Source organism: Melanotaenia boesemani, chromosome 5 (assembly GCF_017639745.1).
Source record: "Melanotaenia boesemani isolate fMelBoe1 chromosome 5, fMelBoe1.pri, whole genome shotgun sequence".
NCBI lineage: Eukaryota > Metazoa > Chordata > Actinopteri > Atheriniformes > Melanotaeniidae > Melanotaenia > Melanotaenia boesemani.
In genome coordinates this window covers 36,912,260-36,930,995 of record NC_055686.1, presented here as the reverse complement: position 1 = coordinate 36,930,995, position 18,736 = coordinate 36,912,260, and the positions used below count along the sequence as shown (strand labels likewise).

The 18,736-nt window shown below is 38.2% G+C and overlaps 2 protein-coding genes across 3 annotated transcripts in view; one reads left to right on the top strand and one right to left on the bottom strand.

Annotated features, from left to right (window-relative positions):
* Positions 1-18,736, top strand: part of nhsl2 (NHS-like 2) — a 171,777-nt gene that overhangs the window by 106,639 nt on the left and 46,402 nt on the right. The gene's annotated exons all lie outside the window — the stretch shown is intronic.
* LOC121639387 lies at positions 4,532-6,016 on the bottom strand. Its single transcript, XM_041984579.1, has 2 exons — positions 5,864-6,016; positions 4,532-5,757 (listed from the first exon to the last, which is right to left on the bottom strand). The coding sequence occupies exon 2, from the start codon at positions 5,717-5,719 to the stop codon at positions 4,667-4,669; it is 1,053 nt and encodes a 350-aa protein (XP_041840513.1). The 5' UTR covers positions 5,720-5,757; positions 5,864-6,016; the 3' UTR covers positions 4,532-4,666.

Sequence of the window (18,736 nt, the reverse complement as noted above, 5' to 3'; positions counted from 1 at the left end):
CCTAATTTGTCTACAAGAGGTTTCAGTTTTAAATGGAAATATAAAACATTTCCAAGGCAGGGAGTGAACTTATATCTTTTATATACGATATATACGGTGGCCCTTTTGTGTATTGTGCCATCTTGTGGTGCCGCCATTATTGAGGTGGTGAGTCTTAATTTCCTCATATCTGCCAGCATGGACAGCAGCATGAATATGTAAACTGACGGTGGTCTACAGGTATTGTTATGAGCATCTTATCTGGAGATCTCAGTTATTCTGTTTTTAATATCAGTAAGACATCAGTTAGAAGTCACTGCAGGACACTATATCTGATCTGTTGGTATTAATAATTGGTGATTTTTGTTTTCGTTGCCCAGATAAGAGCAAATAATGTAATATTTCACAATATAGCCCATATTGACATTAACTCCACAGCCTCAGCTGCCATGGCAAAAGTTATGTGTCGCGTCACGTTCAGCTGGACAGCATCATGGATCAAATCAAACTTTATTTATTAATAAAGAGCTTTTTATGCTTAAGCATGAAAATATCATTAAAGTCTTTCACAAAGTCGCATACACACACACACACACACACACATACACATATATACACACACAAAAAGTTTTACACAAGCATGACTCCCTAATTTCTGTCTCTAAACTGAATTTAGTTATAAAATACTAAAAGTGATAAATATCTGGCTTGATACTGCTGTGAGGAAACAATATCATTGGGATCCAGCCACACCAGGAGCCAGTCCACCTATGTCCACAGAGGCTGCCACCACGGCAACCACCCTGACCAGGGCAGACCGGGGCCTACACCACAGTCGTAAGGCTGCAGTGCAGGGCCACAGCAACTCAGACAATTGCGATCACCATGGGAACAACCCCCATACTTAGCAGGCAAAACCCCCAGCATGACGGATCCCGACAATACGTTCAATTTAGTGTCAGACTGACAGCTGTTTACCAAAATTAACTAATCAACAGCAATTTTGGGTTGTTCATAATATGTTTTGTAAAAGGATAATTCATGAACCCAAGGGTTGCCGGTTCGGAGAGCTCATGTTGAGGTGTCCCTGAGCAAGACACCGAACCCCTGATTGCTCCTGATGGGTCGTGGTTGAGCGCCTTGCATGGCAGCTTCCTCCATCAGTTTGTGAAAGTGTGTGTGAATGTGATGTACATGTAAAGCACTTTGTATAAAAGCGCTATATAAGTACAGACTATTTTCCATGAAATGTAAACATCTTGATCATGAATTTATACTTCTTTGAACAAAAATAATGAATAAACGGAAAATGTTTTTGTTATTTATTTACTAGTTATTATGCCATTATTTTACTTGTCTCACCCACTTGAGATCAAATTGTGCTGTATGTGGCATCTGAATTAAAATGAGTTTGACGCCCCTGAGCAAAATAGAGAAAAAAAGAGATTCAATTAAATAACAGAAATCATAAAATTTTGGCAAATATGGTTGTTTCCGTTTTGACAAAGCCAAATTGTGATGATGTGTAAGTAAAATATATTCAGTTGATATAAAGTCATGCATACAGTCCACTGTTTCCTGGGGCTCAGGATGCTCAGGATTGGGGATTGAAGTGAAGAAAAGATTTGATGCAATGGATTGGTTTTCCATTGGCAGTTTTTATCAATCGGCTTGTATGTACACAGTCATTATAAACTGGACTGAAGTGGATTTGTTTGGATCACAATAAATTGGCTTTAATTGATTATGTCTGTGGTGCCTTGAGATGACTGTTATGAATTGACGCTATATAAATAAAGTTGAATGTTAAAAAGAAAGTACAGCCTTCTTCAGTTCTAAGGTTCCACATATCAGAACATAAAATATCAACTAATCGTTACGAAGCCTTAAAATGAGGTAAATACAATACCAGACAAACAACCAGAAGAAGTGTTTGGAAAACTAAGTACAGCCCATGGTTGGTGGTCAAACGGTGGGGTCATCATTTTATCACTCTCAGTGATATGTGACGGGATTTAGGGAGATCGTTAGAGCATTGCTTTAGTTAACGGTTAGCAATCATCTGTTTATTCACAGCTCTCTTAAGGTCCCACCGTTTAAATCAGTTTTGAGTCTGGACTACAACTAGACCGTGATTCTTTTCTTTTTTCAGTCTTTCTGCTGTAGATCTGCTCCTGTGTTTGGGATCATTGTCCTGTTGTATGACCCAATTTCGCCAAGTTTTAGCTGTCAGACGGTCGCTTTTTGCTTTTATCTGTCCAAAAGACATTGTTCCAGAAGTTGTGTTTTTTTCAGATGTAAATCTGGAAACCAAAGATAGAGGATGCTTTCTCCTGCTACCCTTGTTCAGGCTTTTCTAATTACACTGTCATGAACTTTAATATATAACATGCTAACTGAGGTTTGGGGCGTTTGAGATGTAGATTAAGAGGAGGTGGGGTGGGGGTTGTGGCAGTTTGCCTGATCATTACCTGGTCTGACATTTTGCTGAACTTGCTGGGGCATCCATTCCTGGGAATTTTGGCAGCTGTGTTTTTCCACTTGAGAAAAATCTTTATCAGTTTAAAATAATGAACTCCAGGTTTTTTCGTAAATTATCTCATAACCCTTCTCAAATTGATGGTCAACACTATGATCATCTCAGCTATGATCTTTGACCATGAGCACAGAGCATTGCTGGTGAATTTCCTCCTTGTATTGTGTTAACGCACTCCCAAACTGTCGATGCCAGCAACCTGACAAAATGTTTGCTTTTGTAGGGGTACTTACATTGATGATGGTTAATCAGAAGCACTTGGCTACTTATTACCATTTTAATTTCTATAAAAGCAGCAAGGGGTTGACTTTTTTCACTCTGACTGCAATTTGACATAGTTTTTGTTTAATGAAAAACTAACGCAATGTGTGTGTTCTTCACCTTAAGTGGTTTTCTTATTGTCTAATTTGAAGACTTGATCAGGATCAGATTATGTTTTTTTTATAGTTTATTTTTGGTACTTTAGACATCAAAACTGAAAGAATGTTTTCTTTTTTCTTTCACTGTATAATAGACTACAAGCATATAGTGTTGTTATCGATGAGTATCCCTAACAAAGCTAGTGCTGATAGGGCTGTGGTAGATCATACATCCCTTTTTATGCTGGTTTATTTAAACAAAAACAAAAAATATATATATTTTCTTCCTTTTTCATTGTATTGAAGGCGGGAGAATAATTGAGAAAGTAGTTTCTAAGATTGGAGGACAATCTTTGGAAAGATGAACTATGAGTGTTTTGTTTTTTTTTCTCCACCACATTTCTTCCTGTGATATGACATGTAAAAATAATCTAGTCTAAATAAGGAGTCCGAGACATTGACACACACAGGCGTTGACACTGTTGGCGAGCAGCTCTCAACTCCCATCTAAACTGCTGCTGGAGCTGGAGGACCGGCGATACAATTGTGTGACCAGGGGCACCGAAAAGGGGGGGTAAAGGAGAAGGACTCTAGGGCCCATGATTGACAGGGGGCCCAGAAGGGCCCTCAATGCAATAGCACTGATCTCGAATGACGTCACATTTACTCATCAATATTCATGAGCTCCGGCAACAGCGCGAGTTCGGACAAACAAAGAGTTAGCTTACAATGGCGACACCGAGTGTACGTGTAGTTTTGGAAGAAAAAGACGTCCCGGGAGCTTCATTTCAGTACAGTTCAATCAATAAACACAGTGTTGTTGAACTTAAACGTTGGTTGACATGTAGAGGCCTCAAAGTGAGCGGAAAGAAAGCTTTATTAGTTGAAAGGTAAGCTGTTTTTAAGCTAGCTCTCGCTCAGTTATTAGTGTTGTATGCGGTGTAACTAGTGTGTTTCACATTTCAGCAGACCTAAACACACTTTGGCCACCAAAATGTAGTAAGAATGTTATAGTAGGAATTTATTTTAAATCTAGGCTATTACCCATCATAACTCTGACAGTGCAACCCTAACTTGTTAAGGAGCTAAACGTGATATAATTATTATGGAAATGGATAGGAATGGAAAACAAATCTTTTTGTGAACAAAAGATGATTTGTTTTGAACGTCATCTTCATTGATGCATTACATGCAAATCAATTTTCCTTTTTTCTACATCGATTTCCATTTAAACCAGTTTGAATTGATTTTAAATCAATTTTCGATTGTTTCCTTACATCCCTAGCAATCAATGAGTCATTCGGTTTTATGGACTTACCCCTTATACCACATAATATACTATGTAAAAACCATTCTTCTTAGACATATTAAAATAATATCAGGTATAGCTCCTTTATGAATTATAAATACAAAGGCAAGATATATTTATTTTCAGAGACATTGTTCTGTTTGATTATTAGATAAATACATTACTCCATGCATTGTATTTGTACAGATGCCAGCATGCTGTGGATCAAAAATTACCAATTGATCCAGCTGTAGACGGTGGTGCATGGTATAACATCAAAGCTGCATCACAGCGAGGGTCAAGTCCAGCAAATGAGGATCTTCAACCAAGATCACAGTGAACATTATCAGTCACAATAAAAAAAACAAATGCATCTGAAATGTTTTTATTTGAACTTCATTTCTATTACAATTAATTACTTCATGACAGAGTAGTTAATTCAACAGCTCATGTATGAATTAATTCAAGAACTTCACTGCTACCTCACGTTCAACATCTTTCCTGTTATGTTACAAGTGGTTCTTGAAAGTTGACTAAGCAGGCAGCAACAAAAACCATTTGTGAAAATACAGGCTGCAGTGACAGGGGTACAACTTTACTGAGCAATCTAAATTTTTTTATTCTCTCGATGCATCTTTCAACATGGATTCTTACTCTTGCTATCTTTTTAGTGTAAATTTCTTCCTCTGGCGTGAGCCGTATTCTCCCACTCAAAAATGGTGGGATGTTAAGGTGAACCCCCCTTTCTGCTAAAATTTCCCTTATTGTGAAACCCCGATCAGCTAGAACAAGATCCCCAGCTTCAAGATTATCAAGAAATCCACTTTGCTTTACAATTTCAACATCAGAGATCGACCCTTCGTATGCATCAGATACAAACATAACAGCGCCAGTGGGGGACACACCTACTAAAACTTTATATGTCCCATGACTTTTATACGATGAGTACAGATTACCCTGTTGCTCAAAATTAGAGGCTTGTTCAACAAAAAATTCAGTACAATCAATAATGGTTCTAATCCCTTTGAATCTCTTAAAACACGAAGGGAGATTTCTGGCAACAATTTCTCGAGATGCAAACATTTGTTTTCTCAATGTGGAAAACTCAAGATACATAAACTGAATCCAAGTGGTGACTATTTTTGAGACTAAACTAACAGAAACTCCAAATCTAAATGCCAAATCCTGATGAAGTAAGCCAGTTCTCAGTCTTATTAGGGTAAGAAATAGTTCATTAATGGGATCCAGTTTTCTTTTGACACCTGGCCTTTTACTTGGAGATATTTCTGACCTTAATGTGCTTTTGTGATATGTTAACTTATCTGTAGAGGGTCCAAGGAAATTCCAGAGAGCCATGAACTGAAGCCATGTCAGACCAGTGTAGAATTTTGCCTGCTTGTCATCATTTCTGACATCATCAACAGAAAAAGTGCTTTTCTGCTGTGCATTTACATCTTGCTCTCTGCACTTTGAGAGTTCATCTTTTTGAATCTTGTTTTCCAGTTTTAACTTAATCAGTTCATCACATGTAGCATCGGTCTGACAGGATTGGTCCATCTTATCAAAGCTATCCGTGATGATTTGAGCTGAAAGATCTGAAAAATATAAATTGAAACAATAAATTTCCATCCTGATAGTGTGAAAAGACACAGATTAAAAATATATTTTTATTCTTAATTTTGAAAAAATATATCACACAACCTGAAACTGAAGAAAGGTCCAGAAGGGCTGTTGCAGCTGTGGTATCATCATTTATGTGAAGATCAGTCGATTCATGTTCTGTCTCGTGGCTACTCGATGGAGTGTTATTGTGGGTCAATCTTTTCCTCTTTCTCTTTGCTTCAGAAACAGCCTCATTTCCTCATACTCGTATCATTCTGTGATCATTTGTTGCTGAATTACTTCTCCTAAGGTTACCATAGGAGCAAGAGGTAAGCAAAAAAGGGGAAAAGACATCATTGAGACAAAGGAGGTTGAGTTGAGATAACTACTTGAGCAATACTTGAGAAGTGGGATTAACAGGTGGGATCTCACTAATGTCTCAAATTCATCTGAATCCGAGACATTATAATTAATAATAGTTATAATAGTTCGTCCAGTAATGAAAGACAAGAAGTTGCCTTAAGTTCAGTAAAGAGTGGAGCTGTGCGTATAGGCAATTGTCTGGACAACCAGCTACGGAAAAAGGATATCATGAACTGTATGAATGACCATTCTGCCGCGGAAAAGGCAAAGAACCTACCTGTCCAGATGTTGTTGTTGCTGGTATTGGGTCTGGATCATCAATTGTTGGCCCTTTTCCACCGAGGAAATGCAAAGAGCAAATGTATGTATCCTTTGTCACATTTTTCTCAGTGAATCCCTCCCGTTTACAAGCTCGTACCCAACGTTGGCATTTCTCTGGTTCTCTTCCGGGCTTTGGAAATGGAATGAAAAAAACTCCCTTCATATGTTCACGGTCACTATATCGCGAGTCACTTCGGCAGACACCGAAGCAGCAGTGTTTAGTTGTTACCATAATGGTTTTGTTAAAGAAATATTCAGATATTCGGAATGCAACTTTGCTCGTACAAACACAGTATACACGCTCTACAGGTTGTTTGTCCGAATCCAATATGGCGGCAGCGCCTGCGCAGTACGCTGTTCTAAAAATAGCATTTTGACGTCATTCGTGATCAGTCCTATTGCAAAACTAACAAAATTATCTACTACTCAATGATAAACTAACAATCGCGCAAACATTTCAGTTACAATGCACTGGTATCACTAAGTTTCTTTGTTTTAGAAACATTTATGAAAACCCACCCCCCTCTATATTTCCCTTAAATGGTTCAGTCCACCTGTTCCATCAGCTCTACAGACAGACAGCGAGTGGATGATAAGACGGCAGGATGTCTCAAAAATCGGGAAGTTTAAAAAGAAAAAAAAAAAAGTGGAGATTGGAGAGAGAACAGAGGGTTGGACCGTACGTCACCCAGTTCTGTCAGAGGCAAGGTGGTCAGTTGGTTCGTCTGATGGAAAGTTGTGGAACATCAGCTTGTTGTCTCTTCTAAACTTTGTTTATATAAGCTAGCTCACTTTGCTCCCACATTAGCTCATATTTCTGAAGAAAACTGGATTTTATTCACTTCACTGTTATAGTTTTTGTTATAAATAATCAATGCAGGCAAACAATTAGCAAGCTGCTAAAAACAAATAACGCATGTTCCGAACTGACACGAGAGCAGCCGAAGCAGATGCTGCCAGACCCCCCTTCCCCACCCCACCTGGATAGGTATGATGGTCAAAATATCATTAAAATTGCTAATTTTAAGAATTACAGTATCAAAAATTTCAGAGGTGGGCCACTTCAGTTTCTTTTCATGGTTCCCAAAATCTCTGGCAGCGCCCCTGTGTGTGACTGCGTGCTTTCCATTACATAAGGCAATGTTTGGAAAAGAGAGGCTTGTTATGGGAATTTGTTTATGGGAAGAGCTTTCCACAGAATTTAGGCTGTTTCAGTTGCTTCATTCGCTGAATGTAATCCTAGATTGACCCATTGACTGTGAGATCAGGACACTGGGGGGGGGGACACCATCTGCTGTAGGACTGTTTTTCTTCTCGTGGCTAAAGATTGTGTTTTATGACTCCAGCATATTAAATGGGATAGATCACTATTTTTTTTTTATGATGTCTTCGGGATTTTCACTCAGCCACAAATAAAACAAGAGTGTATAATACAGTAAATAAGGTGTATAATACTCTTAATAAAAACAGTATTTTACTGTTATTTTTCAGTGCGTTTTTGTGTGTATGTTTTTTGACTGCTCCCTGTGCTCATTAGTAATTACATTACATTTTAAAACCAATATCACCATTAGAGAATGCAGTTTTATGTTGATTAATTACACATATCTTATTTCACTGGTTAGCTGACAATTTAATTTAAATGTGTAAGTAGAGTACATATTAATTTACAATTGCCACTGTGTCAGATAGACAGCTTTCCAACCTGTGTGTGTGTGTGTGTGGGTGCAGGGGGGAACGTTATAACTTGGCTGTCTGCTGTTTTGACATGTCCTATTTTTTAAACTCCCAGAATAAGACTGTTTTTACCAATCATCTCATAATTTGTTTGCTTTTAAAAAAACATGTGTAATAAGACTCCCTTTAAGTGCATTATGGCAGAATTTCTTCACAAGAAAGTCTATATATATATATATATATATATATATAGTGTTTATTTGGCCCTTTAACAAAATTTGAAAAAAAGTTGCATGTACATTATTACTGTGAGTTATGGCAAAATTATTGTAAGACAAAAGATGTGAACTGGGATAGTACCAGATTGTATAGAACAAGGTTTTGAGCAAAGTTTTTATCATGAAGTAATGCAGTAAGCCTCAAAAACTATGTATGTATAAACCGGTTTAAAAGTCCAACAACCGGTTATCTGGGAAAGAAATGCCACACGATAGGAGTGGCTTCCCTCTTGGAAACTGTCTTGTTTGTGCACCTATCATCACAAACATCAAGTAGCTAGCCACAGTATTTCTTGGATAATTGGCAAGAATATGAGCCAGAATTTAACAATGGGATCAGGACCCTCCTTGTGGTTTCTCAAGCGCGTTATTAACTAGGTCGCTAACCGCCAAGTGTGTCCTACTAGGTCACAGCCATCCATTTTATGGTATGGTACGCTAACAAAAACCAGCCCCTTCCTCTGTAATGGATTGATCAGTTGTGCATGTTAAACCACAAGAACACAGACATGAGATAAATATTGTTCAGTGCAAACACACACACTCACATGGCAGTGCGAATGTAGCATTAGTAGACAAACAAGCATCCCCCCTCACCTCCTCCCTGGTTGTGGTGAAAGAGGGGTATTGTTAATATCTTTCTTTTCTCTTCCGTCTTCTAAGGGGCGAGGAGAAAGGGTGACCCAAATTTAACATGACTGGGGTGCATATTGTGAAGGATGGTTGGGTTTATCTATGAATGGGTGCACTGTACACAAACACAAAAATGCAGATTTGTGCACAAAGACATGAAGCTCAGTTTTCAAAAGATTTTCATTCTTACACAAATAATATGGGTATTATTAGAATGTTTGCACATAGGAGAAGAAAATAAAATTGTTTGTGCAGCTACATATAAATACCTGAATAAAAGATACACAACATTCAAACACACAATATACAGGTTAGTGATGCATGAGTGCTTGGCCTGCTTGTCTGGACACAGAAGGGGGAGGGTGAGGTAGGTTGTCCTAAACTGCTCTGTGTGTGTGAGTGTGTGTTTTTGTGACACAAGTGGGAGTGACTGGCATACCTTTACACCCCAAACACCAATGGCATCCCCCCTCCCCCTCCCTGATTTTCCCACCACATTTCCCTACAGCAATTTAGCTGAGCTGCACTCAGAGGAACCTGGCTGCTATCTGAAGAGTGGATCTACAACTGTTTACCTTCCCTCTCCCGCTGCTTTAGCACTGCTGTCTTTTTGGGATCAACGCTTCTTGGTCAGTGCATACATCTCTCAAACTTTTGACTTTAATGATGGACTGTTGCTGCAAGTTTGCTGAGAAAGATTCAGTCAGTGTGACATAGAAAGTGGTGGGAGAATCCAAATTCTTAATGTGAGTACAATTTTAAATAGGGTAAGCATAGAAACCTTCAAGGCAAAATGTGTCCTAAAAGCAGTGCAGCGTAGTTTTAGGTACCTTGTATACATTATTTGATAAAGACTATCTGGTGCAACTTTTAAATAGTTTTAAATTGTCAAAAGGTATGCAACTCTATATCTGCTGGATTAGGAAAGTAAAAATATTTAAATGAATTTCTTATTTTTAGTGTTTTATATGTTGATTATGAGTTGTTAAACAGATATTACACTTTACTGTAAAAAATGAATACATATTAAATTAAGTAATAAGCAGCAAGAACTAGAAAATTGATGTACCAACCCTGGGCATAGAATTATGTTTCACCTAACAAATCCTCAAAATACAAATGACCAAATAGGTCAGGTGATTGTACCCTTTAGGATTTACACACCAAACTTACATTATGAACCAGCACTGAAAAGAGGCCTCTTATTAGGTCTTCTTGTGTAGCCAGAATCTGTATAAATAAACAACACATAAACAGATGATAACTGTTACCTAGGATGTACACATGATACAGAAAGAAAAGTGGAAGATTAGTGAGAAAAAAGTAACATAGCAGCATGTGCTTTGTGTTTTATGGGAGGTGGTCTCCTTTGAGTTAGGATTGTGAGTTGGTCTTCAGTTTTTTCATTTAACGTGCTACATGGTTTGTAGAAATGAGGATGACAAATGATGTGGTCTGACAAGTTAGCTTTCTGTGGTCATTTTTCTGGCCTTCTGCTACACTTATTAGCTATGTTGACTAACCATCCTCAGACTGAGAACTCTACTGATGGACAGAACACTGATTTTCAAAAACAAATTGGCCAAAAAAAAAAAAAAAAGAAAAAAGAATGAAGATGAAGTTGAGCAATGGTGGCACATGGAAAATAGAAAAACACATGTGCCCGATGGCAAATTTTTGATTTCCTGTCTAGGATAGGGTGACCAACTGTCCTCTTTTACCTGGACACATCCTCTTTTTGAGGTAAAAAAATGCGTCCGGTCGGAATTTTAAAATTGTCTGGGATTTTGCTTTATCAGCCTTAAATATGTTCACATCGGATTTGCGTTACATTTTCCACCCGCAGACAACGAGCAACAGGAGAGGGAGGGAGAGGAGGGAACTGAGATGATAGTTATTTGGTAATGACGTTACGTCATCCACCACTCTGAATTACGAGACAACTCAAACGCATCATAACTTTGTACTGCGGAGAAAGTGTGCTTGAATCTCCATTCTCATATAGTTTCGGATGGGTTTTGTACCCATGGACGGTGAGAGGTTTCAGCTCCCTCACTTTCTCCACAGTTTAACACATTAATAAGATGAACTGAAGACCAGGTTCATGTTTTGGACTGATGGCCTTGACGGCCTGGGGTAGAAACTGTTCAGGAGTTTTAGATCTGAGTGTCCAGAATCCAGTAAAGCCAGAAAATGCAGAAACATAAATGTAAATTCACAGACAAACTACAAAAGAAATGCCCATGTTCGTCTTGGTAGTGATTCACGGGAAGCTCAAGGCATGACGTGCAAAGAGGGGAGCTGGAAACTTACATCAGGTCTGCATAAAGACAGGTTTCTTATTGTTTTTTTGTGTTTGTGTTTATACATATTTATTAAGTTATAGCTTTGTAAAGGGACAAACACTGAATAGAACGACACTTGGTCAAAATTTATCTTCACCAGACTGCAACTGGATTGAATGCCAGAGTATATTTAGTCTTAAAAAAAAAAAGAAAAATAGAAAACAGAAATTCAGTAAAAATGTCATAAGATCAGTGTGAAGTAGGCCTCTTCATCACACACACACACACACACACACACACTTAATGTCATCTTTTGAGCCAACTCAGATCTGGTCACCCTGGTATAGGAGGCCTTAGATCACAGGTGTCAAGCACCGGTCCACAAGGGCTGCTGTCCTGCAGGTTTTTGTTGTTTCACTGCCCCAACACACCTGACTGAAATTAATGGGTCATTGTTAAGAAGTTGACAAGAAGCTGATGGATCCATTTGATTTGATGCAGATGTGTTGGAGCAGGGAAACAACAAAAACCTGCAGGATAACAGCCCTGGAGGACTGGAGTTTAACACCCCCGCCTTAGATATTATCCATAGGGATGTATGCTAAACTGGCATCTTACAGATTTAAATCTCCTTTAAAGCAATACTCCATAGATTTCTGATCTGAAAACTTTGTGGCTCTGACTGGTTCTGATGGCACACTGACATTCATTATGCCCATTCCAGGAGCCATTGTTGCCCTGCTTATCCAAAGACTGATAAACCACTCTTCACAACTTTGTGTTCCAGCCCAGCGCGTCACATGACATCTGGTTTTTGCACTGGCCATTCTGAATGTGCACTATGGCTGATTCAGTAAAGAAACCCAATAGGACATTATAGGAGGAAAAGAAATAGAGAAAGTAAAGGAAAACAAAAGATAAGACAAGAGTCAACTGACTCACTGGAAACTCACTGGAAAGAGCTAGGAGAAGAGATGGGATGCAAGACTGATGCCAAAAAAGCTTTCGTTATGGCTTGCGGGCACCAAAGTGCTCTGCCAGATTTTCAGGACCACAATCCTGCTGGTTTTCAATGTATCCCGCTCCACCGCTCCGGACTCAACTTAAATGGATCCAACAGCTTATGAAGTTCTGCACAATGACTCTTTTATTTGAGTCAGGTGTATTGGAGCAGGGGTACATTGAAAACCTGCAGGGCTGCAGCCCTCGTAGGACCAAACTGAGTGCTTTAAACCTTGAAAAAGAGGATGGAAGTGGCAGAATTATGTGCAACTGTTATTTTCCCCCCTATGCAACTTTACTAAGAAATTTTTATTAATTCATGGTTTAGTTTAGGAAATATCACTTGTTTAGGATTAAAAACACAATAGTTAAGGTTGAACTACATAATTTTTACTACCCTTTCATCACCTTAACGCAGGGGTGCCCAAAGTTGGTCCTTGAGGGCCGCTGCCTTGCAGATTTTCCAATGTTTCCTGCTTCAACACAAATGAAATAGATCCAAAAGCCAATTACGTTTTGCACAATGACTCATCAGTTTGAGTCAGGTGGTTTTGGAGCAGGGACATATCAAAAACCTGCAGGATTGTGGCCCTTAAGGACTGGAGCTGGGCACCCCTGCCTTAACGGATGTCATTTTGAGAGTTTGCATACAATTGCTCTTATGGCCACTAGAGGGCACAGTTTTCTTTGACTTAAATTGTTGGATGCTATTGCCTGAAGAAAAGACATATTGGGTTGGTTTAGGAATGAAGGCAGTCTCGGTCCACCACTAGATCTGATCTTTGCTTTCTGATTATTTGTAATGTAAGAGGTTTATCGCCTAAGCACACCTTTAAATACTGTTGGAATTGCAGGCTACCAAGATGACCAAGATGACCATATGCTGTATGTATGCTCTATTTAATATATTACATAGAGTCATTCAGCATTTTGCCTGTTGCTTTTGTTACAAGACTCACAGCTTATGTTGTTTTGGTGTGCCTGGACCGGACGCAAAAGTTAAAGTTTTTGTAAAATTTTTAAATCCTTCTTGTGAGTGCCCAATGGGGCAACTAGGGTACTGTTCCTTGAACTGCTATCCTGTGGCCATGAGGTTTTCCTGCAGTGCATCACAGTTCCTGTTGCTCTCACCGTGCCAGTAAGAGTATTGATTTATCTTAGCTCTACTGTCAATCTAGATGTGACATCGCTGTCAAATGTGGTTTGAGCATCCAGACCTGAGATGCGTGCATAAAAATCCAATTGTAATTGCATTTATAACTACCTTCAAATGTGATTTAGAAGTGATTTTATGTGGTTTTGCAGTACTTTCTAAAATCAATCTATACAGTGTAGTGGGCCAAAAAAACTTATATGGTTCAGACCCACACCCGCTTATACGTATGAGATGAATCAGAAACTGGCTGAATCTTATTTTTACCTTCCGGTCACTCACCTTTTAGTCCTGGGCAGACTCTGCCAGCATCTCCTGCCTGTTAGTGAAGTTGGTTTTGACAGAACTGGCCTCTCTTATGTTCTCCTCCGCCTCTTTTTCTATTTAGTTTATTTTCTCCTCCCACTATCTTTTTTGCTCTCTTCATTTTTGATTTCCTTACTGTGTTGTACTGCTTCTCCACCTACGTCTATTTTTACCACCTTTTCAGACATATTTATTTTATTAGCCTTATTTATAATCATTTTCTGCTACTTCTAATTGTAACCGTTTATATTTTTTTTTATTTTTATTTTGACATTTGTGTTAACCAAGTAAACTGCTTGACTTCTGTTTTTCATCTGTGCTTGCTCAGTTTTCCTCTTACATATGTGACTTTCATAAGCCTCCTTTTTCCCTCTTTGCACCTTAAAAAGTTACCGCTCACTTTGCTTTTCTGTAATTTTCTACCTCTAGATTACTTTCTTGCCCAACTTTGCCTCTTAATTTTATCCTTCTGTGTCTTTTTCTTCCTCTGCCATCTGCTTCACTCCAAATCCTCTTCTTCTCCCTCTTCCTCCACTGTATCAGTCGGTTTACCCCCTGTGTCTACAGACTCTTGCTGACGCCTCATTTCTTTGTGCCACTGCAGTTTTGGAAGAGATGAGTTTTGGCTTCTGCTCAGTGTTTACCAACCAGCTGATCCTGCTATTTTTGCATGCAGCAGTCAGGCGATTTTTAATCACTGTAAAATCACCAGCTCTTTATCACACATAGGCTATTGGATGTTTAATATGCCTCTCTGAGTATAAACTGCAAGGAACATGCCTTCTAAAAACAAAATGAAATGTCTAAAATCTTCCCCAGGAATTGCAAGGTTCAGTGAACAAGCTAATTTGTATTTACTTTGGGAATCATTAACATTTAGGGTATTTCATGCATATGACTGCTCATCAATCAAACTATTAATCTGAACAAAAATCAAAAACCAATAAAAAAAAATGTTGTAAATAGCTTTCTATTTTACAGATTTCTCTTTTACCATTTAAAGATTTAACCACACATTTTTAAACAAGCTTCTTCAGATTTAGGCAGCGAAATTGTGAAAAATTTCACCAAATTTGAACTGCTTAATGTTTTACAAGTATCTGTAGCTCAGCATAAAGAGAGCAAAGTTATACAAAACTGAATATTATTAACTTCAACTTGTGCTGCTAGGGTTGTGTGTAAGGCTTGTTTTAATTGTGCAGACACATACTGCCTTATCTCAGTGGTGTTAGGAAATGATAGCTTTCCAACTTTTGAAAACACTGTCCTGCTAATTAGCGTTGCCTTTAACACTGGTGGGTAGCTGCGTAACATCTGAGAGTCAACAGTTACCAGTGTTGTAATTTAATCTTTTTTAAATAGTTGTTTTACTGGGATATCTGACTGAGCTAGCTACTTCTTTTTCAGGACTTTATGGTACAGCTAGCAGTTCATTAGCTTAGTGCAGCAGCTATGCTAAGCTTATGAAGGCCTAGCGCTGTCTTGTACATTACAACATGCTGGCAAATGCTTTTATCCAAAGTGATTTACATGTGACCCATACATTGGTGTGTGGTTCGACGTTCAGTCACATTTTTTTTGCCTAAAGATACTTAGATATTCATGAATACATGCAAGATTTAAGCTAGCTGCCTCTTCCTTGTTCAGGACTTTTTGCTCCATTAGGATAACAGATATGCTAAGTTACAGTATGTACATTACAGTACCTTACATTACATTTGAGATTTACAGATGAAGGATACATTGTTGGATAGATTTAGGTTCAGTTACATTTTATAACTTGCCCACAGATACTGATACTGAATCAGGAAGCTGAGGACCAAATCAGCAGTACACAAATGACCATTATCTCTATCCTGTGCTACACTAACCCCAATTTAATCAGTTGTTAATATTTGATTTACTGGTATTTTTGCTATGAGCTGCTTCCTGTAGCCTTGTAATGTACAGATATTGTATCAATATTCACACTTGTTTCTCCACATTTTGAGCTACTTTTGTAATCAAAATAAAATGCATATAATTAAGACTTTTTTTCCTTTATTTTGTATTAAAATCCAAATAATCACATAAGACTAGTCAATCTTGACACAGGTGATTATTACTGGTTAGAAATATGAAAACTGGTGGCAAAGGACAAAGAAAACTATAATGTATATAAAAAGTAATATCACAAGCTGAGTAGTCTGTAACTAAAATGCATGTTAGCATGCACATTCACAAGAGTGGCTTCTCTCAGCCTATGTCCCTGTTCTGCTGTTTTCCTTTCTTTCCCTTCATTTTTCAATTTGTCACTTGAGCTTCCCTGCATGATGAAAACAGAATAAAACAGGGAAATGAAACTCTTGTTGCTCAAGCTTTCCATGATAATTGGTTAATTTCAGGTAAAAGATTAAATCGAACTTGACTGAATGACTTTCAGAATCCACCAATTCGTGATCGGAAAATGCCATCCGAAGTACGTAAGTACATCATCTTAATCCAAAGGCTGGCCTGTGTTTCCTCTGAAGTTTAGAGGCATAATGACTGTGATCTCCCTTCTTTTTTTTTTTTTTTGCTGGCACGTTTCATCTTAGCAGACAGAACAAGCCAACAATAATGATTTCAAATGTCATTAAAGGCTGCATCAAATCTGTGGGTGGCTGGACCGTCTACCCTCCTGGAGAAACACATCATTATCATTTAGCACTCTTTGCTGAAACTAAATTCCCAGAGTTTTGTATATTGGCTTAAATGTCACATTTTACTGAATCTAACATAAACTGCTTTCATGTTTAGATTAGTTTGTCAGACACGAAGGCCGGGAAGCAACACAGTTTAAATGTTTAAATGAGTTTAAATGACCTTAACAGACACAGTAAAACAGTCAAGAGTACCCATTTCTTCTTTCTCTGCTTCTCAGCTTATTGATAGCAATACCTACATTGGATCACACACTTCTTCTGTGATCTCTTTTTATTTTGTTTTTATTTTTATTTGTTTTACATCAACATGATGAATTGTGGACAGTGAACAACTGAGAGCATTCATTTGTGGTCTCATGGCATCCATTTTAGACACACACACACTTAATGTCATCTTTTGAGCCAACTCAGATCTGGTCACCCTGGTATAGGAGGCCTTAGATCACAGGTGTCAAGCACCGGTCCACAAGGGCTGCTGTCCTGCAGGTTTTTGTTGTTTCACTGCCCCAACACACCTGACTGAAATTAATGGGTCATTGTTAGGAAGTTGACTGATGGATCCGTTTGATTTGACGCAGATGTGTTGGAGCAGGGAAACAACGAAACCCTGAAGCCCTGGAGGACTGGAGTTTAACACCCCCGCCTTAGATATTATCCATAGGGATGTATGCTAAACTGCCACCCCTTACTGGAAGTAGAAAAGTAATCTGCATCTTACAGATTTAAATCTCCTTTAAAGCTATACTCCATAGATTTCTGATCTTAAAACTTTGTGGCTCTGACTGGTTCTGATGGCACACTGACATTTATTATGCCTATTCCAGAAGCCATTGTTGCCCTGCAGCATCCAAAGACCGATAAACCACTCTTCACAACTTTGTGTTCCAGCCCAGCGCGTCACATGACATCTGGTTTTTGCACGGGCCATTCTGAATGTGCACTATGGCTGATTCAGTAAAGAAACCCAATAGGACATTATAGGAGGAAAAGAAATAGAGAAAGTGAGAGAACAAAAGATAAGACAAGAGTCAACTGACTATAACTAACTGGAAAGTGCTAGGAGAAGAGAAATAGTTAGAGGTATAGTTAGGCTGCACACTCACAATGTGTTCATCATCTCTATCATTACTGAATTCAAACCAATTAACATAGTCAACTACTTGGACAGTTCAGAAACTTTCTCACTTTTGTGGCTCTCTTTAGCTACAATAATTCTCCAAGGGGGAGGTTATGTTTTTGGCGGTGTTGGTTTGTCTGTCTGTCTATCTGACTGTTAGCAACATAACTCAAAAAGTAATGAACAGATTTTGATAGAATTTTCCAAAAATCTCTGAAATAGAATAGAATATGTTTTTTTAGGGTTCTTTACAGGCACAGGGCAGGCAGAAACATTTGGGAAAATTTGTGCACTTTGTCACATCCAGGTCTTTCGCCTGTGAAAACAAAAAGTTGCTAAAGGTTAACACCATTTTCACCGTTGATCCTCATAGATTTATTTATTTAGTTTTTTTTTATTCCAGTCCACCTAGTGGCATGAATGTGCTGAAGGATGTGCTGGCTCTGTAGATGGATCAACTGAAAATCTTTCATACTTATTTTAGCGATCTATGGAAATTTAATCCCCATTTCATTTTAAGATGGCTTTATTACCCAGCTGTAGTTAACCAACCAAGTTAGGTCAAAATCCTATTTACAGTGGTTTTATCCATCACTTCTCCACCTCTTTCTTCCCCACTTTTCTCCTCATCACATTCCATACACTGCCTTTCTCCTATTCTGTGCTACACTTGCATCATCCTGCTGGATGTAACCACTTTGTAAAGAAAAAGTTAAAACAATGGATGTGACAAACATGATTCTTTTCCTAGATGCAGTAAAGCATGTCTGCAGCTGGATGCAGACCACTTGTTATTGTTGTTTTTTTTTTGTTTGTTTGTTTGTTTTACCTCCATCCGCAGTTGAATTTGTCTCAGAACGCAGACAGCAGCAGTCTTCAAATCCTTCAGACTTCATTATATAATACTAAGAGCTAAGTCTTGATCATGTAGTTGGTTAAACTAAATCCAATTTTACAATCCATAAAATATCATTTCTTTCATGCCACTTTTATGTGTAAAAGTTAAGGTTTTAAATTAAAACCAACAAAGAATATAGATGGAAAAAGATGTATTTTGTTGACTAACATTTACACACATTGTAAATGATTATATGTTGCATAAGCATTCAGGCCATTTTTTTCATTTTTCTCATAAAGATCTTAATTTTTAGAT